General features: G+C 56.7%; 1 protein-coding gene across 1 annotated transcript in view; it reads right to left on the bottom strand.

Moving 5' to 3' along the window:
- Positions 1 to 6,060: 6,060 nt before the first annotated feature.
- EDAR (ectodysplasin A receptor) overlaps positions 6,061 to 27,086 on the bottom strand; it is a 52,263-nt gene continuing 31,237 nt past the window's right edge. Inside the window, exons 2-12 of the mRNA XM_070478926.1 lie at positions 24,144 to 24,212; positions 23,469 to 23,591; positions 22,847 to 23,028; positions 19,147 to 19,232; positions 13,462 to 13,548; positions 12,099 to 12,227; positions 11,944 to 12,018; positions 11,759 to 11,831; positions 10,904 to 11,063; positions 9,569 to 9,629; positions 6,061 to 8,243 (exon numbers count right to left, since the gene is read on the bottom strand). Of these exons, the coding sequence (XP_070335027.1) occupies positions 7,921 to 8,243; positions 9,569 to 9,629; positions 10,904 to 11,063; positions 11,759 to 11,831; positions 11,944 to 12,018; positions 12,099 to 12,227; positions 13,462 to 13,548; positions 19,147 to 19,232; positions 22,847 to 23,028; positions 23,469 to 23,591; positions 24,144 to 24,194 (1,350 nt within the window). The 5' untranslated portion in view covers positions 24,195 to 24,212 and the 3' untranslated portion in view covers positions 6,061 to 7,920. The remainder of the gene's footprint in view (positions 8,244 to 9,568; positions 9,630 to 10,903; positions 11,064 to 11,758; positions 11,832 to 11,943; positions 12,019 to 12,098; positions 12,228 to 13,461; positions 13,549 to 19,146; positions 19,233 to 22,846; positions 23,029 to 23,468; positions 23,592 to 24,143; positions 24,213 to 27,086) is intronic.

Below are 27,086 nucleotides of genomic sequence, written 5' to 3'. Positions count from 1 at the left end.
CCTTGCCTTCCATAAGTAGAAGCACATACATCTGAGCTGCCATGGGCCCAGCACCGGGGACCTCGCTGCCATCAGAGGGGAGGGGTATGGCCAGGGTGAGCTGGCATTCGGGGCATGGGACAGAGGGTGGACGCACAGAGGAAATCAGAAATTACACTCCTTAGCATAACTCTAATCCTGGGATCTAGAGACCTGGGCCTTTTCAAGAGAATATAAGAAGCTGTGCAGTTTGTGAAGCAGAAATCCATACAGAGAGCAGGCTAAGGTGATGTGGAGGCTTTATAGGAACCTGAAAATGCAGAAGCAAAAATGAGCATCCTTCGTCAATGCAACAGGAGGTGGAGTCGATGGTACAGGAGGTGGCGTCAGTGCTGGGGGCAGGCAGACAGCATGGGGCTGGCACTTCTGAAGGGGCCAAGTTCTGGTCCACAGCCGAGTGGAGATGGAAGGCACCTGTCCCCACCGGGGAGACCATGAGGAGGGGGCTATGTGCATACACATTGTTGATGGAGGAGGGAAGGCAGACAGAAACCCCTGCCTTCAGGAGAGGAGACTTGCCGGAGGTTGATAGGGAGCCACCCCTCTGGCTCTGGGGGGTGGGATCTCTGATCTGAGGGTTTACGCCTGGTGGACATGCCTGTTGTTAGTGAAGACAGTGGAAAAACGTTTTCAGATTTGTAGGTGTTCAGAAGTTACACCACTTACCCACTGTTCCTGAGAAGAGAAACTGCACAGATTATTCTAACCAATTTAGGATTGAGTTTACAGAATCAGCAGCATACCAAAAGACTGCAGTGAACACTGAAACCACTTAAACATAGGTAGGTTTAAATCATTGTAGTTCGTGTATAAAATGGAGGGAAATGTTAAATTTCTTGGAAGGGTAAACAACAGGGAGAGCAGTGGTTGAGAGTGTGCATGAGATGCGACTAGCCAGCATCAGGAGCAGCAGCTGTGGGGCCTGGGGTCAAGGTGGGGAGGGTGAGGCGAGTGAAGGGCCCTTCATGAGTCTTCATCAGAGATGGAGTTGAACATTCAATTTCAGTGGTAACTTTGACAAAAGAGGGCTTCCCTAATAGCTCAGTGGGTAAAGAATCCGCCTGCAATGCAGGAGACCCTGGTTCAATTCCTGGGTCGGGAAGATCCACTCGAGAAGGGTTAGGCTACCCACTCCAGTGTTCCTGAACTTCCCTTGTAGCTCAGCTGGTAAAGAATCTGTCTGCAGTATGGGAAACCTGGGTTGGGAAGAGAAAGGCTACCCTCTCCAGAATTCTGGCCTGGAGAATTCCATGGACTGTATAGTCCACTAGGGTCGCAGAGTCAGACAACGACTGAGCAACTTTCACCTTGACGAGAATGAAGAAGTCTACAAGAATGCTTTTGGAAAATGTCAGAGTAAGTGTTAAAAGCAGAAGAGATTGCTTTTAACTGAAAACTAAAATGCATATATGCTACTGCTAAGTCACTTCAGTCGAGTCCGACCCTGTTTGACCCCATAGACGGCAGTCCCACCAGGCTCCCCTGTCCCTGGGATTCTCCAGGCAAGAACACTGGATTGGGTTGCCATTTCCTTCTCCAATGCATGAAAGTGAAAAATGAAAGTGAAGTCTCTCAGTCATGTTCAACTCTCAACGACCCCATGGACTGCAGCCTACCAGGCTCCTCCATCCATAGGATTTTCCAGGCAAGAGTACTGGAGTGGGGTGCCATTGCCTTCTCCAAAATGCATATATAGACATGGCAAAACATAGAAAGCCAGGAACATGAACAAAAATATTTAGGATAAAAAAGGTTTTTAAAATATAAATACAAATAAACTAATTGCTCTACGCTGATAAATTTGAAAATCTGGATGAAATGGACTATTTTCTAGAGAAAGACAAACTCTCAGAATTGTCTCAAGAAATCTTCAATAGAAAATCATTTAAGTCTTTTGTAAGTGTGAAAATTTTTTAAATGACATTAATTTCAGGTGTTTTGTAGGTGAATTGTTTAAACATTTCAAAGAGAAAATATTTAAAACTAATTAAACTGGCCCAGAAGGTAGAAAAAAAATTCTAATTCATTTCACACAGCATGAGCCCAGCACCAAAAATTGTCCAAAAAAGTATGTTTCAAAAATCTCAAAGAAATAAGAACAACACCAACTGTATATTACAGGAACATTAATCCTTCACCAGCTGGGGAAGCATGCATTCTAGAAATATCAGATTGGCTTTGTGGTAAAAATTACATACTTTATTATATTTGCCAAGCAAGGATAGAAAACCATACACTCAATAAATGCCTAAAATATAATTCAACTTACATTCCTGATAAATATGTTTAAAAGGCTATGAAATCAGTGAGCACTATGAGACACTGGATATGTGCCTATTTAAGTTGGGACTGAAACAGCCCACCCACCCATCCTGTGACACACAGCCGGTGTTTCAGGAAGCATAACTGGGGAGGGAGGTGCAGGTGACGGGCCCACCTGGGGGCTGTGGGGTTCTTTTAGAAGCTCAGCAGGGTGCCCGGTTGCAAGATAATCACACACATTCAGAGTTTCTACATACTCCCACAATCACTAACTAGAAATTAATGTTTCACTTCAGTGTTAGTAATAAGTTAGCGGTTTACATGGCAAAATTTATGGAGGAATCACATACCAAGGTTCAGAACCTGATGAGCGACTGCCCAGGCTTGGCCAGGGGGACGTGGAGGAAGACCCAGTGAAACAGAGCCTGAGTTCCCGGTGGGACTCTGCTGTGTCGGGGTCTTGTCTCCCCAAGTACTTCACATGCTTCAGCCAAAACTGATCCCAATCTGAATTCCCTTTAGAACACGGGGAAGTCATCCTAACTCATCTGGACCAATAAACAGGCCGGATTAGAGAAGGAAGCTTCTCCTGTTTGTCAGCACTCAGCCGTTCTTATCTGTTCTGTGGTTTGATCCTCATCAGACCCTCAGGCTGGGTCTTGTCCTTGTTGCCCTCTCTCAGGCTGGAAGAGGCACGGCCCAGCACCTGGCCACAGCTGCTCACACGGTGACCCTCCAAGAGGAGAGGGCGAGCTTGCAATGCTGGGGGTCAACCCGGATCTGGCTGGGACTCACATCTGCTCCTCCAGCCTCTCCACACCTGCTGGAATAAGGAGTAAGTAGAGAGTTTGATTCCAGTGGGAGGGACTGACTCCATCCTGCAGGTTGCCATGCAGCTAAGAATGTCGGGGACACATACACGCCCCTAGCTGGTGGCCATGTACAAGACCCCCTGGAGCCAGAACTGACAGGTGGGTCACAAAGGCCTGGGGCCCAGGGCCCTGACCTGGAGGGCAGAGAAGAGGGGCCGTCAGGGTGGTGGGTTAAACATGACCTGTGCAGAACTGGGACCTCTGAAGGCAACACAGGTGGTGAGACCATCTGCAGGGTGCTTCCCAGGTGGCTCAGTGGTATAGAGTCAACCGCCAATGCGAGGACGCAGTTTGATCCCTGGCTAGGGAAGATCCCCTGGAGGAGGAAGGGCAACCTACTCCAGTATTCTTGCCTCCTCTATCCTCCCGTGGACAGAGAAGCCTGCCAGGCCACAGTCTGTGGGGTCACAAAGAGTCGGACATGACTTAGTGACTAAACAACAAGTCTTCAGAGGGCATGTGGGACCCTGCCTCAGTGACACTGGACTGTTGAAGAGAGCAGCTGAGATACCAAAGTGGAATATAAGCCATGTTAGCTAGGTTCAAAGAAACAAGATGGCTAGAGGTACTAAGAAGAGACAAGAGACTAACAAAATGGACTGTAAAGTTTTCAGAAAGTAACTTACAGAAATGAAAATGTAACTATTGAAATCAGACAACAGATAAGATTAAAAGGAGAATTGGTCATAGTAATTATGCAGAATGCCTGTAGGAAAGCAAGAAAAACCTAGAAGACTCACGTGGAGGATGAAGCATGAAAGGATCTAACACACGTGTAAATGTGCTCCAGCAGGAGAAAATGCCACAGAGAAATCTGAGAAAACCATGGCTGGGGATAAAACGAGAAGGATGGAAAACACAACTCTCCAGTTCAAGAAGTGAAATGAACTAGAAGCAAGACAGGTGCAAAGAGATCGCTCCTTAGAAACATCAAACTGGAAGAAACGGAAGGACACCAAAGACCAGCAGATGCTTACATGCAGCCAAGAGAGAAGACAGGTCAGCTGAAAGGGCAGCACAGGTGGGTGACTCCCCACAGCCATCTGCGAGGCGTCCTTATCATCACCCTTCCCAGGACATTTCAGACAAACCAAACATTTACCACCACCAAGCTCCACCTAAACCTCTAAAGGACATACTTCAGGAGGAAGAAAATGATTTCAGAAAGTCTAAAAGGCAAGATGAAATAACAAAGAAAATGATAAACAAGTGAGTGAGACTCAACTCTGAAGAGCCGTGTTCAATGTGCCTAAAACACTTTCCCATGAGGGTGCACGTCTAAGGGGTGTTGCGGTATGGGGAACACAAGGGGATGCAGAAAGAAAACAGAACTCCTGTTTCTATTTTTAATGTCCTGCTGCTGTTTGAAAGTATTTTTGTTCATGTTTAAAATTTTACACATATGTAAATGCACAGGGAGCGTGTGTAGGAACACACAGGTGTGCCCCCCCCATGGTCTGACCTTCAGTGACTCCGCAGCTGAGCTGAGGGTGGGTGACCCTTTGTGTCCCACTTCCCAGTCCCTCATCTAAAGCAGTGAGCTTTCGGTCTGGGCTGCACATCGCAGTCACCAGGGTGGGCTTTAAAGAGTCCTTTCCCTCCCCACCGCCACCGAGTCTGAATTAACTGCCCTGGGGAGCCCTGGAGGGTGTGGAAGTGCCTCTGGTCCTTCTAAGTGTGACTGCTTCCCTGCCAGGATGCTGGTGAGGCTGGTGTGTGTGGACGACCCACCAGGATGCTGGTGAAGCTGGTGTGTCTGGATGGCCCTGCCAGCCTCTTGGCTGTGGAAGCGGCAGGTGGGCTGGAAATTGCTGCGACCCTGAACACAGCCCTTCTGAGTCACAGTTTATTCATCTAGAAGGTGAGCCTGTGCTGACAGCTTCTGAGTTGCCGTGTTCAGGTTCGGGACACAGGGTGTGTGTGTGTCGTGACCACACAAAAGGTTGTGTTTGAGTATGGGGGCGAGAGTCATGGTGACCCGGCACAGGACTCTTGAGGAGATTCCAGGTGGGAGGACCCTGGGCAGCAGAAAGGATGGGAGGCAGGTGGCCGCCCCAGGCATCTGCTGGCCATGCTCAGGCCCTGCGATCTTAAGACACCAGGGAGACTGCCAGAGCAGGCTGTCTTCTTGCTGGTGGCCCCGAGGCACAGGTCCTGTTGTGTAGGAGTTCTCAAAAGCTGTGTTTGCCCCTCTGCTCTTTACCTGCTCTCACTGCCGCCCTGCAGTGGACCCTCGGCTATGTCATCACAGAACTCCCTGAGCCCCTCCGGTCCTCGCGTGGTCCCCCGCCCTGTGGTGTCTACAGGCGCCCCCTCTGTCCCCTTCTCAGGCCTCCTCCTGTCCCGCTGTCTCTATGGCTGGTCTTCCATGAGTTAGGGCTTCCCTGATGGTTCAGACAGTAAAGAATTCAATCCCTGGGTCATGAAGATCCCCTAGAGAAGGGAACTAGAGAATACTCCAGTATTCTTACCTGGAGAATTCATGGGCAGAGGAGCCTGGCAGGCTACAGTCCACGGGGTTGCAAAGAGTCATACATGACTGAACGACTTTCACTTCCCCAAGTCAGGGAAGAGCTGGGTAGCCTGGCTGGATGGTGACCACTGGAGCAGCAGTGCCCGCCTGGGCTCCTGCTCCAACCCCTTGGCTCCCACTACAGGCAGGCAGCCCTTGTCAGGGGGGACGAAGCCAGCTGGGACCCCCGCTGGCCTCAGATGGGATTCCCATAGCACATCACACACAGGTGACAGCCAAGAGCAGAGCCACAGACCTGCCTACCCACACCCCCCGCCCCCGCCACCTCCCCCAGCCGATCCCTGGAAGCCGGGGGTCTTCTTGTTATTAGTTTATTGAAATTGTAAAACATAATAAGTTATATAAACAGACCTAGACACAAACACTGACAATGAAGGTTCCACTGGCCAGGGCCCACAGCTCTGGCCGGGGTATTTTCTGAGTGTGTTTATTTCAGCAGGAACAGTGGCTGTGGCCACACGGGACAGCAGGGGGAGCCCAGCTTTGCTCGGTGAGAGTCCCTGTAGACTCAGTGGTCTGAACCTGTCATGTAGGCTCAAGCCCTCCAGAGTGACCCCTGCCTGGGTTTGTCTCCAAGTGAGCAGATGACAAAGGATTGAGTCACCGTCAGGACGAACTCCCTGCACACGGTGGGTTGAGCCCCTGAGACAGGCCTGGTGCCGCTGGCCCTGTGGCCGCCCGCTCCGCCTCCTCTGATGTCAGCAGCCTCAGAGAAGGTGGCTTCAGCAGCAGCAGCATCACAGAGCCGGGATTGTGCCAAGGGGCCACGGGGACAGAGGGTAACCAGGTTGTGTGTGTGTGTGTCCTGCGGGGGCACAGCAGGCTGACACCACAAACAACAGTGGTGTTAAATGGCCGGCATGTTCTGCGTTCAGGGGTGGGAGGCTGTGTGTTGCCCTCCGCATACACCTGGTTTCCTCCCCAGAAGCATTTGTCAGTCATGGGACTCGTCATTTCACAAAAGTATAAGCCAGAAACTGGTTTCAATTTAGGAATAACCAGGGCCAGGTGTGTCCCTGGGGGCTGAGCAGAGAATTCACAGTTAACCACCCTCAACCTGCATGATCACCCCTGGTTCCTGGCTCTGGCCACAGCAGATGTCCTCAGGGAATTTGCCAGAACAAGGCTGTTAAGCCCCTCTCTCAGTGTCTGCCAGACACTTGAAGTTACAGTGAGAACTCAGTTCTGTTTCCATTCCCGTTTCCCCGGACGGTTCACAGTACACTCACATCCGTGGAAGGCCTGGCATGGTCTCCAGACCCCCTTCAGGTCTGCTCGCCCCAACTTTACTCTGACTTAGAATCACAGAATAACCTCTTATTTGCAGAAGAGAAACAAACTGAGCGCTGGGAAGGGAAGAAATCGGCCCCTGTTAGCACAAGCAGACCAGGTCCCCCTGGCTACAGACCCCACGTTCCCTGAGGGGCTTGGGAGGCCCACGAGGCACATCCCTGTCCAAGGCCCTCTGGAGCCTGAGGATTCCGTGTTTCCCTTTCCCAGCAGAGCCAACCACTCATTTCTGTTTGAAGAAAGTGACTTGTGTCCCTGAGCACTACTGCCCCAGAGGGTCCAGTCCACTTGAGAAAGAAAGCAGAGGCAGTTCAGGGACCCCGGGTCCTGAGGCTGGACTTGTGCAGCAGTGAGTGAAGCCAGGAGGCTGCCCTTGATTGGACATCCGTGGGGGGCAGGCATCCTGCAGGCAGAAGGGCCGCGGGGACAGTGAGCCCAGGGTCCCGCAGACGGTGCAGACCCACACTGAGCCTGGAGCAGGAGGACGTGGTGCCTCTGCAGACTTTTCCCAACCTCGGAGCTGCGTTCTTCATGGGGTGCCCCCACCCCACTCCCCGGGGAAGCAGCTCCCCCAAACTGTGCCCCCATTCCCACATCCCCTTGGGCTGTGTGCCGTCTTCCAGAAGAGTAAGTCTCCTGGGGCAGTGAACTCCCCACAGGACAGACAGGCTTCACTATGTCCTCCAGGCACCGCTAGTGCACGCCGGGCGGTGCCAACCACGTCCGTGGAGGAGCACGTCGGGGTGGGCCAGATAAATGCGCACCGACCCATTGTGCCTGGTGAGGCCAGCGCAACCTCATGTCCACACGGATCTTCTATCTGGTTAGACTGGGAGACAGGCCTGTGTCCTCCTGTTCCTTGGACCAGTGAGGTACCTCTGGTGTGCAGAGGAGACAGCCTGGCCTTGGGAACTGCGGCCCTGCTCAGGATGCGGGGGGTGGCGGGGCAGCGGGCGGCGGGACCCCCGCCCACTCCAGGATGTCTGCACACAGGGACTCTACGGCATCCAGCCGCTCAATCTGCACCAGCTTGGTGAGCAGCTCGGGGATGCTGTAGCCAGCCGTACTGATGCGGTCGAACAGCTGCAGCCCGTCCGTCATGCCACCGATCTCATCCCGCTTGAGCCCAAAGCTCTCGGCCAGGTGGCGCCACGTCTTCACCACCGCCTTCTCCGAGTTGTACGTGGCACTGAGCATCCGGCTGGTCTTCTCCAAGCAGTCAAAGGGCAGCTCTGTGGGGCTGAGGCCTGAGGGACAAAAGGCCATGTCAGACGTCAGCAGAAGCGTGACACCCTAGAACAGAATTTCTAGAACCTTTTTTAAAATCGTAAAATATAACACAAATGCAGAAAACCACACAGAATGCATGCCTCAGGTGAACAACTCCTGGGACACTGCCAGCCACACTCGAAGCCTGTCTGTTCCCCTGACCCCAGCAGCTCCACTGGACGTGGCCAACTTATTCAGGTGACCCTCCCAGTATCAGGTCCCTTTAGGGGACCAGAGTCATTCTTAAAAGGTGCTCCGAGGACAGTCCTGCCTGGGTCACCTGAGCCATTGCCCTAGCAGTCCTTGGCCCCCGCTATATGTTAGACTCAGCCAGGAAGTGTTTCACTCCACGCTCTCCCCTCTTCCTCCTGCTAAGTACAGCTGACAACCCACCAGCACAGGTGGAATGCTCTCCTCCCAAGAAGAAAACAGACAGTATCTGCCTTCATACAGCAAAATGCCATAGGACAACCCTGGTGCCACTCCCTCCAATGCCAGCAAAGTGGGATGGGAGCCTAGGTCCACCCCCGGAGGCCAGGCAGGGACCCTGGCTTCCTCCTCATCCGGCAGCTGGTCACAGGCTTCCCCGCCACCACGGTGTTGGTAGAGACCACTCGGAGCAGCGGATGTCCACCCACACCCCTGCACAGGTTGGGCTCAAAGATCCACAGCTGCCTGGGGGTGACGGGGGCACCCCCCCTCAGCCCAGGTGTGTCAGAGGAAACCAGCTGCGCAGAGGGTGCAGTTGAGACCCCGAGTCTCAGAGAGTCACGTGAAACTGTTCTGGTTTCAAAAGAGAGTCACTCATCACACCCAGAACCAGGAAGACCCCAAACGCATGAAAAAGGACCATCAGTAAATGCCGACAAGGATAACAGAGATGTTAGGTTATCTGACAAGGACTGTAAAGAAGTCGTGATCAAAGTGCTTCAGCATGTAATTACAAACACACTTGAAACAAATGAAAAAAAAAAGAAAACCTTAACAAAAGATAGAAAATATAAAGGAGAACCAAATGGAAATGTTGGAACTGAAAAAGGTAACAATCGAGATTAAAGCTCAGTTGATGAGCTCCATGGCAGAATGAAGAGGGATGAGTTAGTGAGCTGGATGGCAGAACAGACATCACTCACCTGAACAGCAGAGAGAAACTGAAACACACGTCCCCCCACACCTCCACTGGCCTGCCCCCCCAACCCCCACTCTGATGAGCAACTTGGGAGGGGGTTCTTCTCAGCCTCTCCTGGGGCACCCAGAGTGCTGGCGGGTCCCTGGGGAGTCAGGGTCGCACACCTGCCCATACCTTCCACTACACCACACACACTGGCATACACGTCCAGTATCTTCTTCCTTCGACTCTGAATCTGTGAAAAAAGTTAGTGAAAGTTGCTCAGTCATGTTCAACTCTTTGTGGCCCCATTGACTGTAGCCTGTCAGGCTCCTCTGTCCACGGCCAGAATTCTGGAGTGGGTTGCCATGCTTTCCTCCAGGGGATCTTCCCACCCCAGGGATTGAATCCGGGTCTCCTGCTTTGCAGGCGGATTCTTTACCATCTAAGCCACCAGGGAAGCCCAAGAATACTGGAGTGGGTAGCCTATCCCTTCTCCAGCAGATCTTTCCAACCCAGGAATTGAACCAGGGTCTCCTGCATTGCAGGCAGATTCTCTACCAACTGAGCTACCAGGGAAGCCCAGAAAAAGCTAAGAGAGTATGAATTTTCAGAAAGGGGGTGTCAGCAGCACAGGCCCACGTCTTCCATCTCCATGTCAGCGGGGCCCCTTCCTGATTCCGTGTCAGAAATGCTGAGCCACATCCTCGCCAGAACGTCTGTCACATTCACAGAAGAAAGCCCTCCCTGGGGTCACCCGGCTGAGCGCCCTCAGTGTCCATGGGGCTTCTCCGCTCCACTGGACATTCAGACTCACAGACAACCAGAGGCCACATCCGGCCTCACCAGCTTCAGTCTCTCCAGAAGGACCGACCCTCCGGCCCAGCTCAGCAGGGGGTGGGGGTGGGGGTTTCTGCAGCCACAGAGCAATGCAATGCTCTCCCTGCAGGGCGGGCAGCTGGGGGCCTGGGGTGAGGGTAGGGGGGCGGGTGCACAAGGCCCCTTGGAGCCACCCTCTTTGGACAACTTCACAGCCCCCACCCCCAGCGGTCAGTGAACTGGGCACCAGGGCACATTACTGTCAAGACCCGACCACTGCAATTCCAACTGGGCACCTTCGCTGTGAGCAGTGATGCCAGGAGCAGAGCTAACAGGCCCAGGTGGGGACAGTGACCCCTCATGGTGCATCTTGGCCCCCACGCGATGCACGCCCAGCCTTTGGGCAGCAGGCGTGTGTGTGTGTGCATGCACGCATGTGCCCACATGAGCGTCTTGTCTGGTTGGTCCTATTCCAATACATTTACAAGGGATTCTGCTGTCCCATGCTATTCCCAGCAATTTAACCTTTTTTCTCTTGGCTATTTCTTCATTTCTTCTCTCAAGCTGTATGACAAGAGAACTAACTTCCCTGTCTTCAGTCTCAGATTCTGAACCTGTCTTCTGCTGAGGCCCAAGGGAGAAACCCCCAGCGCTGGCAGAGCGCATTCAGCAGAAGGCGGCGTTTGTGGAAGAGTCGGGCACGGGCCTTACCCCGGCCGCCCGGGTGGCAGTGGCTGACTTGTCCCTGGCCAGGTGGACCAGCGACAGCAGGCACAGCTCCGGGGGGCCCTGCCCATCTGGGGCCGGCTCCTCGTCGCTGTCCAGGCTCCGGTTCAGCAGCTGCTCCTTCTCTGATGAGGCGTCATTCTCGCTGCAGAGACAGGACCACAGTTACAGGTGCCGTGCCAGCCAGCCTGGCCCGCTGCCCCGGGGGTGGGGACCGTGGGCGCCGAGACCTGTCCCTGCTTTCCCTAGAGGCTCGGGCACAGACTGCAAGGTGGAGAGACGCCGCTCTGCGGGCCCAGATCTGCACCGAGCAGACGGGCTTCCAGCAGCACCAGGTCTGGCAGATGCCCAGAGTGACGGGGACGCCCTTTGAGGAGGAGCGGGGTTCAGGATGCAGACACCCAGAGTGATGGGGACCCCCTTCGGGGAGGAGGGGGCCTTCGGGATACCCCACAGGAGGTGGGCTCCAGTCACACCCTGTCCCTCGCCCGGGGCCATGGCCCTAGTCATCCCCCCAAAATCATTCCACACAGATGATAAACAACTTTATAGGCACTCCACTCGGTTCCTGTGGTTTGGCTGAAGACTTATTTAAGAACAAAGGACTGTATGTGCTGGTGACTGGCTGACAGAGACCAAGCCCCACCCAGTGCCCGCTGGAGGCCGAGACATGGAGCCAACAGCCAGCGGTTTCAGGTCCCAGGGGAGAGCAGGCAGGCGCGTGCGCTGAGAACCCTGGACCACCGCCCCCACCCTGTGGCCCCCACAGGCCCAGCTCCCCTTCCTGCTCAGACCCCAAAGACCACCCCCGCTTCGGCCAGGGCTGTCTCCCTGACCCACCTCTTAGCCGATTTGGCTGGAGCCGCCGTGAGCTTCTCAAATTCATCCTTCTCGGAGAAGATCACCACGTTGTCTGTGGGGGTGGGAAGGGGAGGGGGCGTCAGGGCCTGGCCTCCTTAGGGGTGGGAGGGGGACATGCTCCAGCCCCCCACCTCCTACTGTTGGCTCCAGGGGCTGCTGCCCACCTTGCGCCTCTTTCTTCTCCTCTTCCTCGCTCACGGGGGCTTCTGGGCTCTTCACGGGGGTGCTGGGGCAGCAGGCTGAGGGGACAGGGGGCATGAGTGGCCAGCTGGCGTCATGGGGAGGGGGCTGGTGAGGGGTGTGGGGGGCGAGGCGGTACCTGGGGCGGATGGCCTGGCCTTCAGGATGTAGAACATGATGATGAGGACGATGGCGACGGCCATGGTGAAGATGGTGGACATGGCAATGACCAGGGCGGTGGCCAGGTGTCCTTGGCCCGAGAGCTCTGCTGTGGTTGGGAGAGAAGCCCATGACTCAGGGATCAGGCCCCCCTGCCCCGCGAGGCGGTGGCCCGGTGAGCAGTGGCCCTGGAATTCAAAACGCTGGCTTCGCCCGAGCACCGAGCCCTATACACCTGCTCTGGCTGTCACATCGGGACTACCACCAGTCCAGCCCCATGCTGGTCAGCAGCGGCAGATACCAAGGTTGCTCCCAGGGTATTTGCCATCAGTTCTGTTTCTTTGGGGACCCAGCAGGTGGACTGGAGGGAGGGGGCCCACGAACTAAACTGTCTTGAAGATAGTTTAGTCCAAGACTTTCCCCCACAAAGGCCAGGTAGAAGCATCACTTCCAAGGGGAGGCTCTCGGGTTGGTTCCAGCATCTCATGCGGCCTTGGGCTCTGTGTGATCAGGGCCCACCAGCTGAGACAACATGGGGACCACCCCTTGCTTCCCCTGCTCAGTGGCCCACCCGCATGTCCCCAGGAAGGGAGACCTGTCCTGATGCTCTGAGGGAACTGAGCAGGATCCAGCCCCCCACCCAGATGGGAGGGACCCCATCCAGGTGTCTGGACCTTGAGGAAGTCTCCCCGCTTTGAGTAGGCAGTGGGCACACGTCCCCCCAGGTGGGGTGTGTCTGGAAGCAGGTCTGAGTGGACCTGCTGTCTTCCCCTCGTCTGTGGGGTGCCACCTCTGTCCTGAAAGAAGTGAGTCTAGAACCTCAGCGGAGGCCCTGCCCTGATGCTCCACGTGGATGCGGGCAGGGGTCCAGCTGGCAGGGCTGTGCCCTGGGACTCTGAAGGTGCCTTAGCCCAAGACCTGGGCCCGAAGGTGCTTTCAAGCCGGGTGGAGTGGGAGCAGTGCGAGGGAGGGCCTAACACCCAGTTTTTCTTCGAGAAAAAGTGAGGCCAGGGCCCTGCGGCCCCACCCCTGAGGACTTAGGGCTGAGTGAAATGTGAGATCAGCAGGTTTACTTAAAGCCAGCAAGACTCATCTGAGTCAGGCCCGAAGCCCCGGGGGCTGACCTCCCTCTGGCCCCCACCTCGTGTGCCCGGATCACCAGCGTGGTCCCCGTGACCCCACCATCCGTGGAGGGACTGGTCCCCTCTCGCAGAGAAATCACTAACTCCCAGTGTGGTTGTCACGTGAGGGATGTGAGGGAGGTGGGAGGTCCCGTCCTGCTAGTCGCCTGTCTCCCCTCACCCCCATCTCCCTCTTGGGCCTGTACCTGCGCCCCCACTTACCTTTGTGGGCGAGCTGGGGCGGGGACAGGGTGCTGCTGCCAGGCGTGCGGGGGAAGTTGGCGGAAACTCCTGAGGCGGCTCCTACACCTGCAGGGACAGTGGTGACCGATCGTGGGTCCCTCAAGAGAGCCCCATCGCCTCAGCCTCAGAGACGGAGCACAGGTTGCAGGGGGAACCCCGGCCCCAGGGATCCAGAGTCTTCGTGAGGAAGATCCTCATGAGGAAAGGGCTGGGCCAGGGGCACCTTCATCCCGGAGAGCCCCTAACCTCTCCAGGGTCCTTGCTCCTTACACTGAACACGTGGGGTCACACCTGCTCAGTCCAAGATTCAGACTTGGTCCCCATGAGCAGGTGTGGGGCAAGTGCGCATGTGAGTTTGGGGGGACACCAGAGTGGTTCCTTCCATTGATCAAACAGGGATAGACTGTTAATACTTTTAATACACACTCATGATAAAACATAGGGAAAACATCAGAACATGAGTGAAGCAAAAGGTTCACCCACAGCCTTGAGGTCTAGAGTTGACATTTTGATGCATTTTTCTCCAGGATTTTCCTTTGACAAGTTTCTAAAATAGTTGTGACCAAACGGTGTTAGAACAGAGATGAGGTTTCCTTCCCTTTAACCATGATTCATAAACTCGGCTCCATCGTAAGAGGTGTCTCCCAGCAAGGATGACTTGGAATCTGGTTCTGTGGTCAGTTGAGCCACAGGCAGGCTGTCCTATCAAGTCGCCTGATGGTGGGCCTTTCTTAGGCAGGATTTGAGGTTTGGGGTTAGTAGGGAGGATCTCATTTTGTTTACCATCCATGGGGTTGTGAAGAGTCGTACATGACTGAAGCGACCTAGCGCACACACACAAGGAGGGTCTTGTTCTCATGTTTCCTCCTGTCTTGCTTTTCTCTCTGGGTCTGGGGACATTCATGCCAAGGGCTTGCCTGAGTGGGGACAGTGAGCCCCACGTCCAAGGCTGGCCCTCCCTGCCTTGTGGGACCTGGACCTGGGCAGTGCCCCGTGGGGCCTCTGGGGAGAGCAAATTTCTATATCACAGCTCCAGGGATGGTGGCGGGGGGACTCCCGGCTGAATCGTCCCCGTCTGTCCATGTCCAGCAAGCAAACGGGGAACTGACCTTCTCGCCTTTTAAAGTCGGCAGGAAACTACAGATACCAGAGGGCGGAGGCCAGGAAGGATGGCAGGCTGGGACTGCCCCCAAGTGACCATGCTTCTGTTAGTTAGAAAATGAACCCTGCCTGGAGAGCATTGAGGGGGTGGGGCGGGGCACGGTCCGGTAGATGCTCCCCCACACCAGGATGGCCTTGCTGAGGGTGGGGGCACACAGTACCCCCAGCCACGCTCCCCCCACCAGGGTGGCCTTGCTCATCCTTGGAATGCTGCCGGCTGGTCTGATGTCCAGACCAGAGGCGTCTTGGCTGGAGATTTTGGCTCCTACAGCCCAGCCCCTTCACCCTCTGAGCTCCTGGCCTTTGCCCTTTGCCCTCCATCACTGTCGGGGCTGCCCCCAGCTCTCCACATGCAGCAAGCAGGGAGGCCGATTCCCCACGCTGCCTGCCTGCGGAGGGCAGGCCTTTGGGTGAGTCTTAGCGCTCCTGACAAGAGGGCAGGGCTGAGGGCATGGGGGCCTTGGCGGCCCTTCACATCCCCGGAGCCTGGGGCACGGACCTGCCAGGACCGCCCGGAGCCCGTGTAGGGGCTGCAGTGAGGGGACAGCAGGTGGCAGGGGCGGTGTGGGGAGGGACACCGGGCGGTCTTCCCTCCTCTCCTGGGCTCCCGTGTGTGTCCAGAGCCCAGATGGACCTCCCTCAGCCCTTCTCCAACCCACCCCCCAGTTTACGATGCATCTCATAATTGAAATGAGATTTAAGCAGGACTGAATTGATTCTGCCTTCTCTCACAGGGCAGCATCAAGCACCAGCCAGTTTCCTCTCAAAAACAGACTGTTCCCTGGGAACCAGACCGACCTGTGTGTTTGAAGGACTTGAGGCAGCTGAAGCCACATCTCAGGAAGACAAACGCCCGTGGGCTCTGTGTGTGGGTGTCTGCCTTCTCTGTCTGTTCCTGTCCCTCTCGGCTGGGCTTGCCCATGGGGCGGTGACAGGCTTGGGGACACAGACACGCCCGGGCCTGTGGTCTAAAGACAGCTCAAGCTGCCAGCGGCCAGGCTTACGAAACGCCTTTGCCCCGATGGGCAGGGCTGGCACACAGTGACACATCCCTGCACCCTCGGGCGCCTGCACCCCATCAGGTGGCAGCTGGGCCTCTGCCCCGATTTGTGGTTCCCCAGGGGCCTCCAGCTGGCGTTGCCTGCACAGCCCCGAGCTCCTCGCGGACCCCAGGAGATCAGACACAAGGCCCGCTCTGAGCACATCTGACAGTGGAGGGTGCTGTGTGGCAGAGGGGGGCACCTTTGTGGGCTGAGCCCTCAGGACAGCCCCACTGGACCCTGGGCGGCCCCGTGAGGGCTCACTGGGCACCAGCATGGGTCTTCGGTGTTGGGAGGTTTCGGTCCATCCAGCACGTGTCTCCTGGGCTGGATGCTGAGGTGAGAATGTCCCTAGGTGTTGAGTGGTTGCCGGGTCTGCCCCCTGTCCACAAGGCTTCCTCTTAGAGCCCAGCTCTGAAGGAGCAAAGAGAGGCATATTGTAACAAGGGTGGGCGAGGCTGGACAGAACAGACAAGGTCTATTGGCAAACAGAGCAAGTTCTACTCAGCAGCGATGACTCAGGAGCTGGCTGGGGGAATGGGGGGTGGGGGTAGGGTGGGGTGGGGGGCAGTGAGTTGTCGTCCACTGTCCTCCGGGGTCTTTGAGCTCCAGGCACAGGGCTGGACGCAGGAGTCACTGGGGTCCCTGGTCTGTTAAACTTCACGGGCTGTGGGCAATGGTTTGTATTAGAGTCCAGCCTGGGCTCCTCCATGTAGGTAACGGCTTGGATTTTTAAGGACAATTTATGGATTCCTACAGGGTGGCCCTGGTGCGGAGGCTGAGGCAACCGCAGAGCCGTCAGGGCCTAGCTGCTCACAGGGGATGCATCTCGGCCCCGGGATCTGCTGCTATGCGCGTGACAGGAGCGAGCGGTAGATGTGCATAACTGGCGGAGAAACTCAGTCAGGAACAGCAGGAATTCAGCCGGCTGCGGGGGCCAAGGCGTCACCTCCTCATGGTACCACTAGGGGGCGTGAGGATGGACTGGCTGGTGCTTCTGGACTTGGCTCCAGGCCTCCTTCCCTGGAACAGCTCCTCCTTGACCCTGGCTGGAGAGGAAGGTGCCTGCTGCCGCGTCCGTGCTGCACACAGGCCATCAGGCAGTGAACTTGCCCTGAACCGGGCTCCTCGGGCACCTTCTTGCCCACAACACTGGACGGGCAGGTGGATGAGGAAGCTGTGCCCAGTCAAGGATCTCCCCAGGAGTGGACGCTGTCACGAGGTCCCACTCTGCACTTCTCCAGCGGTCACAGCACACCAGGAAGGGGGAGCAGCCCAGGGCTCTGGCCTCAGGACATCTTCTCAGGGCCTGGCCGCTCCAGCCCTGAGATGTGGGGTCCATACCATGCTCTCTCATGTGACCTGTAGGGTCCACTGTCAGCAACCTGGGGTGTTGGGGGGCTGACTTTTGGGGGGCAGCCAAGGTAATCACATCCAACTAGAGGCAGCATCCAGGCGGGAGGCAGAGGGGCTCGGGACCCCTGACATTGGGCCTAGGAGGGCAGCCCTAGGGCCCAGAGACCTGACTGACCCCTGGTTTTCCTAGACTGGGCCTCCCGGCAGCTGGTCAGTTGGTCACAGTCGGCCTTTCAGGCCTGTCTGCTGACCCTTGAGCAGGAGCCCAGGATGGAAGGTGAGTGCAGAGTGAGGGGCGGAGCCCACCCTGGAGACCACGACCCAAGCAGTCTCCACTCCCCACATCGGCCTGTGAAGCTTCGCTGAATGCATCGCCCCATTTCCCAGATGGACAAACAGAGGTCAAGTGACTTCCAAGGTTGTCCAGCAGGACTCCAGGTTCCTGGACTCAGCCTCACTTCCTTACTGGGCTCCGCCTCACTTCTTTACTGGGCTTCTTTAGGACCGGATCCTGTGAGCTCCCAGGGGTCTGGCTGGGGCTGCTCTTTAGATAAGCAGTTAATTATGGGCTGGGGGCCAGGGACTCTGCTTGTTCCTCCACACAATGGGCCTCATGTTGGAGGAGAGAAGGGGGCTCCTCCCAGGCTGAGAGCTCTCTGGCTGCGGGTGGCTAGCACCGTCTGGCCTGAATAAGGACACAGGCCCCGTGACCTTTTAGATGAAGTTCCATGGGGAGGAGCTGCATGAACCCAACATTCCATCGTTAGTGGGTAGGGGTGTCTAGTGTCTTCCAGGACAGGATTGCATCCCAGAGCTCCCTGGGCCAGGATCGAAGCCAGCCGCCCCACGTCCTGCGGGCAGCCCCGGGCCTCTGTGTGTTCAGTTGCTTAGTCTGTCCAACTCTTTGTGACCCCATGGATGGCAGCCCACCAGGCTCCTCTGTCCGTGGGATTTCCCAGGCAAGAATACTCGAATGGGTTGCCATACCCTCCTCCAGGGGATCTTCCTGACCCAGGGATCGAACCCGCATCTTTTGTGTCTCCTGCATTGGCAGGCGGGTTCTACACCACTGAGCCACCAGGGAAACCTGGGCCTCCTCTAATTTATGAATTAATTAGCATCTGGCTGGGTGGGAAAGCTCAGCTTTAAAGACCTACAAACTGTCCTTGCCAGGTTCATCTGCTTAGGGACTGTGGGAAGGAGGGAATGCCTTCCATGCAGGCGTCAGTCCTGCCTCACAGCCCCTGCTGCCCGCAGCTCTGCTGCCTGGAACATCTCTCCCAGCGGATCTCAAGGCAAGAAAGGCACTACTGTCTCCTCTCGGCCTCCTCCCTTCCTCCTGGTGCTTTTAGGAAGCAGGCCCTCCTAAAAGTCTTGTCTCCTTGACAAGATATTGTGAGAAGATGGGGAGGGCAGGGTCTCATGGAGAACCAGGAGGGCAGGGCCCCAATGTGGACCCTGGAACTCCCGGGTGTGGGAGGGGGGGTCCCGGTGCTGACCAGACTCCTCCTTCCCTCCCAGTTGTCTTGTCTTCCATCTGTCCACCTGTCCCACCTCATCCGTGTCTCCTGACCACAGAGCCAGGAGGCCATCCGCCACCCTCTCTGATGCAGGGGGTCCCCAGACCTTCCTCCTAAATAGGACCCACGAGCATCAAACCAGAGTTAGGGTGGGAAGGAGGCAGCCAGAGGTGAGGCCAAACCGACGGCCTCAGTGTTTACATCATGTTCCCTGTGGTCCTCTGCAGGCTTCCCTTGGCCTCGGCTGGTTGAAACAACATGTGTGAGAACTTACCAGTGCCAAGTGCTTTGCAGTTCTCACCAAAACACCTTGGCGTTGTGGGTGTTTGCCCGGATCGCAAGAGATGAATGGTTCAGATTTTAGCACCCCCAGAAAACTGAGGCTTACAGAGGTCCCTCAACTGGTGTCAGCCCCCGTCTGATGTATGGTTCTGCCACCCAATCCTCCCCAGCTCCCAGGGACCTGCTGCCCACCCGCCTGCCCTCGGGAGCATCTCTGTGTCCCCGCGGTCCAGAGCCAGCTCGTGGCTCCCAAGCTAGGAGAGGTGTCAGGGCTGGTCAGGACCTTGGACGGGGCAGACACTCACATTCCTTGGTGTTGGGGGGTGCCAGCAGGCAGGAGTAGCATACCAGGCCGTAGATGTTCCTCGGTCTGTTTTCCAGCATGTAGTAGCTGTGCAGGTGCGGGGGTAGACAGAGCAGACAGGTGAGCGGGCATGACCACGGCTTATTCTCTAACCATCATAGCTAGGCATGGGGTGGGGGCCCCAAGGAGGAGGTGTGCCCCCCCCCCCACAAGGACACAGTTTGAAGCTGGGCGCAGTTATGGGCAGGGGTGTCTAGGAGCCCCTGGGAGCTCCTGGAAGAGCTGGACACTTGCTGACTGGGATGGAGTGGGGCTGACTGGAGCGTGTGGCCGCAGCAGAGACCTTGGCCCTGTCTAGCATGGTCAGGGCAGATGGCCTGAGATGCAGCCAGGTCACAACCAGAGTCACCTGCCTCCTCCTCAGGTAAGGGCATCCGGTGAGCTCACGATGGGGCTGTATCTCTACCAGAAGGTCAAGGCCTTCAGGCATGGCTGTCCACAAGACTTCACACCTAGGAAGCTCCCTCCTGCCATGTCAGCCTGCCAGCCATGACCCTGCCACCCCCGGGGCCCTCCCAGAGGTCTGTGCCTGCGCCCACTCAGGTCTCCCAGTCCCCAAAGGGCTCGGCCTCTCTGGGCCCGCGTTCCATAAACACTCGAGCTGTTTACATCAGGAGATATCGGTGAGTAAAGAGCTGCTGGCAGTGCTATCCCTTCATAAACTCCAGATGAAAAGACCCTGCCCTCGGCTGGGTCTGCCTGTGGTTGTTTTCTAATCTCTTGTTTATCAGCCTTGTGCGCCTGGCCCCGTGACAGGGGGGTGAGGCTGGGGTGCGGGATCCTGGACTCCAGCCTCCGAGGGCTAGACCGTCAGTAATCCTGCTGTGACCATCACTGCCTGCCCTTCCTCAGAGCCTTTCATCCTCAGACCCTGTGCGTCTTGTAAACAGGAATTAGCCGATCTCAGAACACCCCCCAGAGGAGCCACACCAGGCAGGTTTACACATAGGCGCTCACATGCACACTCTGCTGCCCGGGGAGCCACCTGCAGGAACACCTGCTCAGGGTGCCAGGCTTCCCCCCCACAGCTTCCAAGCGATGGTGGTTGCTCCTGATCCCTCCCCCCAGCCTGTGCTGGGCACCTCAGGAAGGTGGGGGAGGGGTCCACGGGGCCAAGGCTCCCACACATAAGCTCCCGGGTGAAGCTGCTCCCCACCCTGCAGCTCCCCTCTGTCTTTCTGGCTCAGAGGCCCTTCCCCCAGGAGGGTGTCCTCTGAGCGGTGCCCAGCTCCAGCGGTGTGATGAGCTGAACGACCCCAAGACCAGGTTTGCAATGTTCCAGCATGTTCCTCTGGGAGCCCTCATGGGCATCCTCTAACTGAGCCTGAATTCGACCCCTCACTGGTTTCTGGTACCTGCAGTGCACAGAACCATCCAATTGTTGGGTTTTTCTTTTCAAAGCTCACTCGGCCTGTCCTGGGCGGGCGGGGGTGTGAATGCCTGTTCAGCAGCTTCAGCAGGTTTCCCTCGATCCAACGTACAACGCCAGGTACTCACATCGAGCTCTGGGGCCCTTTGTCTTTCTGTAAAGCCCAGATTTCCCACATTCTGGTCTAAACTGTGTGTTTCCCTAGTTCTTTCTTTCTTCTCCTGTTCCTCAAAGGTTGATTAAGATGAGGAGCTCAAGACAAAAACTAAGGTTCAGATGGGGCCTCTAGAATCTTCCTCCATATCCATGGGGACATAGCTTCTCCCCAAAGACCTGCTTCCTTGGGGGGGGCTCCTAGGCTCCCTTTCCCCTCCCTTGAGCAGGCGGATAGAAGCCACCATGAACCTCACCCCATCCTAGGGGGCCAGCAGGGAGTGGACATGGTCAGTGAAAGCTTGTCCTGGGGGAGGCGACACCCGGGGAGGCCTCCTGGAGCTCTGTCCCTCGGCCTCCTCTACAGCCTTTCTCAACACGAAAGCACGTGGACAGCTCGCTGTTAAGACGGGTTTGTTTTTTTTTTTCACCTATTTGACAAAAACGTTTGGCTTGTCCTCTGTGTCAGAGCTTGTCAGACAGAAATCTGCAGCTCAAGAAGTTGGTCTGAACCAAAGACGGGAAACTGGAGAGACTGGGGGTGGGGTTAGTCAACAGCAGAGATGGTGGTGGAATTGGAGGCCCCCTAGGAACATATCTGAACTGAGGTTATTTTCTGCAAGCTTAAGATAGCTCCTCATGTTAAAGGGTCTTTCACTTTCAATTTCTTTCTCCCTTGGAGGGTCTTTCTGAATTTCCTTTTTCTTATAGACTAATGCCTAGTGCTCTTGTTTGGATATATTCTTATTTTCTATCTCCTCTTAATTCAATACAGTGGTTCGGAGAGGGTGAATAACAGGTGACAAGCCAGCTACAAGATATGGTGCAGTGTTCAAAATGCTGCTGCTGCCATGACCACCACCATCATCACCTCTACCACCTCCTCCATCATCACCATGACCACTGCCATCACCACCTCCATCATCACCATGACTACCTCCATCATCACCTCCACCACCACCTCCATCATCACCATGACCACCTCCACCACCACTTCCATCATCACCATGACCATTGCCATCATCACCTTCATCATAACCACCTCCATCACCTCTACCGTTATCACCACCAGGAAGCCTACACCACTGCTCTCTGCAACCCTTGGTAGCACAGGTTGTGTGGCCACCAGAGGGAGGCAGTCACTTGGTTTCAGGGCTATATTTTCCACCTCCCAAAGGAAATCTGCTGTCTTGAAGGAAGACTATGTCTTTCAGGCTAATTGTACTTTGGTTTTTATGGGAAGACTTCGATACACAACAGAATTGTGGAGGAATTACAGGAACCATATGTCTCAAATATTTCCATTGTTGTTCAGTGCTCACTAAGTCATGTCTCACTCTTTTCAACCCCATGCGATGCCTTAGACTGCAGCACACCAGGCTTCCCTGTCCATCACCATCTCCCTGAGTTTGCTCAAACTCATGTCCATTGAGTTGGTGATGCCATCCAACCATCTCATCCTCTGTCGCCCCCATTCTCCTCCTGTCTTCAATATTTCCCAGCATCTGGGTCTTCTCCAATGAGTCAGCTCTTCCCATTAGGTAGCCAAAGTATTGGAGCTTCAGCATCAGTCCTTCAAGTGAATATTCAGGGTTGATTTCCTTTAGGATTGACTGGTTTGATCTCCTTGCAGCCCAAAGAACTCTCAAAAGTCTTCTCTAACACCATAGTTCAAAAGCATCAGTTCTTCGCCGCTCAGCCTTCTTTATGGTCTACCTCTCACATCCATACATGACTACTGGAAACACCATAGCCTTGACTACAAATATTAGTAGCTTTTCACCCTCAGTTTTTTCCAGAATACTAAAAATACCAAAAATATCTTGGTTTTTCTTTCCTCTCTCCACATGTGTTGTCTCCTTTTAAGTATTCAACACATCTGCTTGATTTGGGTGGTCAGAGATGCTATGATGATGAGGTCCTCTTAGGGACACAGACATGGAGCCTCGGTGGGCTGCCCTGCAGGTGGAACGTGGTGGGACCCCCACCAGGAGACATGTGCCCTACCACCCCCACCCCCCTACCCTGTCCCCACCCCGAGTGCTGGAGATGTGTGACCCTCCTCCCCGTGGGACCCATGCCCGGGAGGGGGACATGGGCAGGGCAACACGGAGCTCACCCAGGCAAGCAGGGCCCACACTCAGCGTCGCGCTCTGTGTCCCCCGGGGTCAGCACCGTGGCGCGGAAGAAGCCCTCGCAGTCCTTGTGGCGCCGGCAGATCTGGTAGCCGCCCTTGGAGAACTTCTCCGCGGGGCAGGGGACGCAGCCATAGTCTTCGTCCCTGGTGCCATAGCCGCAGGACTGGCCAGGGAAGGATGGGACACAGGTGGGTCAGCGGCTGCATTGCCATGACGACCACCACCCGACCCCGAGTTTCCTATGCGCCGGTCGCACCGGCTGCTCCCAGGATCTCCTCTCTCGGGGCGTGGACTGTCCTACCCGCAGCCCTTCCCCATCTGCTCTGAGCCCGGGGTCCCCGCTGCCCCCACTGGTCCGATGCTGCCCCTCCTGCTGGCGCCAGGATAAACTCATCCGGCCAGGCTGACGGCCCTGGGCGTTCACACTTGGCGCCAGGACCCCAAACACCGCAGCCACATTCAGGTTCCCAGCACTTAGCAGGTGGTCTGTGCAGAGCTCTTCCCAAAGGAGGGCGGTCCACCCCGGCCAGCCATGCGGGCGGGATACCCGTCCTCCGGCCGCTCCCTACACCCCGCGGGGCCGCGCTCCAGGGCCGGGCTTACCAGGTAGGGCTCCTCCCCCGGCGCGCACTGCGGACACTCGTGGCACAGTCCGGTGGTTTGGTTGTAGAACTCATTCTCGCCACAGCTGGCCTCCTCCGCGCCGGCCCAGCACACCAGGGACGCCTGCCTCGAGGAAGGGGCTCCTTTGGCCTCCACTCGCCCTTGGAGACCCCCACTGTCTCCGGTCGGCACCTGGAGGTTGTGGTGGAGGAACCCTGGGGGGGACCCCTTCCGCTAATGACCTGGCAGTCCTCGCCTGTCAGAGGCCTCATCCCAAACGCTCCGCACCGGGAGCTCCCTGGACTCCCCCTCAAAGCCGGGAGGCCCCTTCCCGCAGCCCCCAATCACTGGTGCCTCAGCTCACAGGGAGCTCGGGGCTTGACTTTCCCCGTTCGGTGGCCTAGGGGGTGGAACTTGGCACCGGGGCGCTGGGCTGGGCACCACCACACAGACCATAGAGCTGGGTGAGGGGAGCTCTCAGGCCAGTGACCGCCTCTGGCGGGGGGCTGGTCAGGGCTTTGCCCTGGAGAGCCTGGTGAAGGTGGGGGCAGTGGCGTGTGACCACCGCATGGCTGCTGCACAGACAGGCTGAGAGGGACATGGCTAGTGAAGGACATGGCCACATGGGAGCTCCCACTAGCAATACCCTGGGGCATGGGCGCCCCGGCCACTTACCAGCAGGACAGGCAGCCAGGCCATCCCTGTGCGGCTTTCCCTGTGGGCCATCCTGTCCCGAGGGGTCACCTGAAAGACACACTTCATCAGCAGGGGGCTGCTCGGGATCCCAGGCCCTGTCCAGCCCCACGTTCACTCCGAGGGGCCTCCTGGAAGGTTTTAAGCTGAGCCCAGGCCCCTTGCACCCCGGTGGCCACACCTGGGCCCCTGCTGTCCCACCTGGACTCAGGGTTTGAATTCCTGACAAAAGCACACCCTGTTCTGATGCTGGGGTAGAGGAGAAGCTTCCAGAATCAACCAGTGACTCAGAGTCAAGGTCAGCTGGCCTAACTAAGTCCCCAAGGTCACCCCCACCCGAGTCCCCGTGGTGACCATCGTTGGTCATGGAAACCCACAGTCCCCACCGGCACAGAGCAGATAGCTAGAGCTGCAGCCCTGATGCTCTAGGCCTGCTCCCGTTCTGGGGACCTCGTGTCTACCATGCAGGGTCCCCACGGCCCCAGGAGAAAAGCGGCCACAAGTCACCGTAGGGGAAAGTTGGGGGTCAGGGGAGGGTGGAGCAGCCGGACCTTCTGTCTAAACCCGCAGGACTAAGCTCAGCAAGGCATTTGGGAGAAGCGCCCAGTGGGATGCCGGTCCCCGGGGGAGGGGTCTAAATCCACCAGCCACTCAGGCTGGGGCCTCCCCTTGCTAATAGCTCCACAAGGAGCAGGTGGGACCATGAGAGTTGGTGCTTGTTCGTTGTTCTGACGACCGCTATCCCAGGCCCTCAGCCCAGCGGGTCCTGCTTTGTCTGTAAAGTTCCTGACACACACAGCAGGTCTGCAGGGACAGCCACTGGCTTTTCAACAGTGACTTTTTGTTGTGGGCGGGGGGAGCAGGAGTGACCCCAGATTGAGGGAGGCTGTGGGGAGCTATCACTTCCAGGAAGTAGGGGTGTACACGTGAACTCTGACCAGCAGGAAAGGCTGCAAGGTTTGGGGAGGACACCCCCTGCCCCCGCCACTGCCTGGGACACCAGGGAAAGACAGGGGATAGAGACAGGGACCTGGGGGCCAAGATCTTTCCGGATGGCACCCCTGTTGGCCTGTCTCTCACCCCAGTAGTGTCAGGTGGCTTTGGGGAGGGGCTAGTTTTCTGGAATCTCTTGACACAAATCCTGCCTTCTTCACTCCCCCACACACACAGTCCTGCATTCAGAACTCTGTTTACGGTTGAAAACCCCGAGTGGACGGGGCCAGATGAAAGCGCCAGCCACCCGGCGGTGAACTCCTGGGTGTTTTCTTCTAGCAAGGAGCAAGCTGGGGCAGGCGGGGAGTGGGGAGGCGGGCCTGCGCCTGCCAGGTGGGCAGGGAAGGTGTACACAAAGGCCGGAACTTAGGATCAGCCCTGGGGGCAGCCTGCCGGGGTCAGGAGAGTGGATTTCCTAAATTAACAGCCCTGGAGCCTGGCCAAGGACCAGACTGGGGTTTCTGCCTCAGTTGATTTCTAATTATAGCTGCGCCTGGGAGGGCTTCCCTATAAACCCAGAGGGCCGGTGTAGCTCAGGGCTGTCCGGGCTCCTGGAAGAGCAGTGCATGGATAAGAAACAAAATCGAGCCTGTGGTTTCGCTGCATTTCTGTCATCCACAGTGACTCCCTAGGAAGGAGGGCGTGTGCAGGGCCAGGATTGCAACCTTGTGGCCTGAGTATCCTCGGATGCCCTGGAGGGGCTGTGGGTGCCCTGGTGACCGGCCTGAGCCCTGGCCTCTCATCCCGGGTTCAGGAGGGCTTTCTCGGGAGAGGCACCATCTTCGCAGGTCCCAGATCTGCTGACACAGGAGGCTCGTGCTCAAGTTGTGAAGGTCAACCAGGACCAAGGCTCAAGCAACACTTGGGCCCCGCGAGTGGAGCTGGGCCTCTTGGGAACCTCCTGGGCCTCACTTGTAGGTCAAATGTGTTGGGGGCTGCTCGGGCGAGGGGGTGCTGGGTGTGAAGCAGTCGAGCTGTCCTCTTCAGAGCAGTGCTGGACTCCGAGGGAGCAGCAGATCAGAGCAGGGCCCAGGGTAAAGGTATTCCCGGAGGCCAGGGGTCATGTGCGTCCTCTCAGCCTGGTCCAGGGGCTGAGTTGGGGTCAGGGTCGGGTGGGGGGGACGGCATTGGCAGGGGGCAGCCGCTCAGGAAGCCTCCTGGCTCTTCAGCCACCAGGGCCGGCTGCTGCTCGGGCCGTGAATCCTGTTGGCAGGAATCCTGGGAGTCCCGTCCCGCCTGGTGGAGGGCTTTCTGGAAACTCCAAGAGGTTTCCAGCTCACTGATGCTGCCAGGCGGGCTGTGCCAGGATGTGAGCATCACAGGCATCTGCCAGCCTCAGAGGTCAGACGACTGGAGACACGAGTGAGACGGCAGGAGCCACTGTCCTGTGACCCCCGTGACGAGATTGGGAGGAACTGGTGGTCAGGGAGAGGCCGAGGCTGGAGACTCTTGAGAGGGACCCCAGAGACAGAGGGTGAGGGGCCGAGCAGGATGCAGGCAGGAGGGGACCACTGGGGGCATTCACACCACACCTTGGTGAGACCTGAGGACTCTGACAGGTAAGCGGCCTCCAGTAGGTCACCAGGTGGCAGGCAGTGTCCACATTGTCTTGTGACGTAGGAATCACATTTGTGGGAACACCTGTGTGTAATCGTCTTGAGGTCCAAGGCCTCCCCTTCTCTGCTGGAGGCTGTTCCCTCAGGGACCTCCTGACTGCACCCCCAGACTTGCCTCTCAGGATAGACACAGGGCCCCAGGTTCTGCTTCTCATTCAGCCTGTGGGCCATGGATGCATCAAGTGGCCATTGGGTGCTCATCAGAGGATGTGGGTGCAACACCTGTCATCGTCTCTTCCAAGGCTAACAGAGGTCAGGGTTGGTGGGCTCTCACATGCAAGCAGGAGTTTCAGGGGCAGGTAGGGGTTGAATAGTG

Source organism: Odocoileus virginianus, chromosome 2 (genome assembly GCF_023699985.2).
Source record: "Odocoileus virginianus isolate 20LAN1187 ecotype Illinois chromosome 2, Ovbor_1.2, whole genome shotgun sequence".
NCBI lineage: Eukaryota > Metazoa > Chordata > Mammalia > Artiodactyla > Cervidae > Odocoileus > Odocoileus virginianus.
This window is presented reverse-complemented; position numbering and strand designations above follow the sequence as displayed.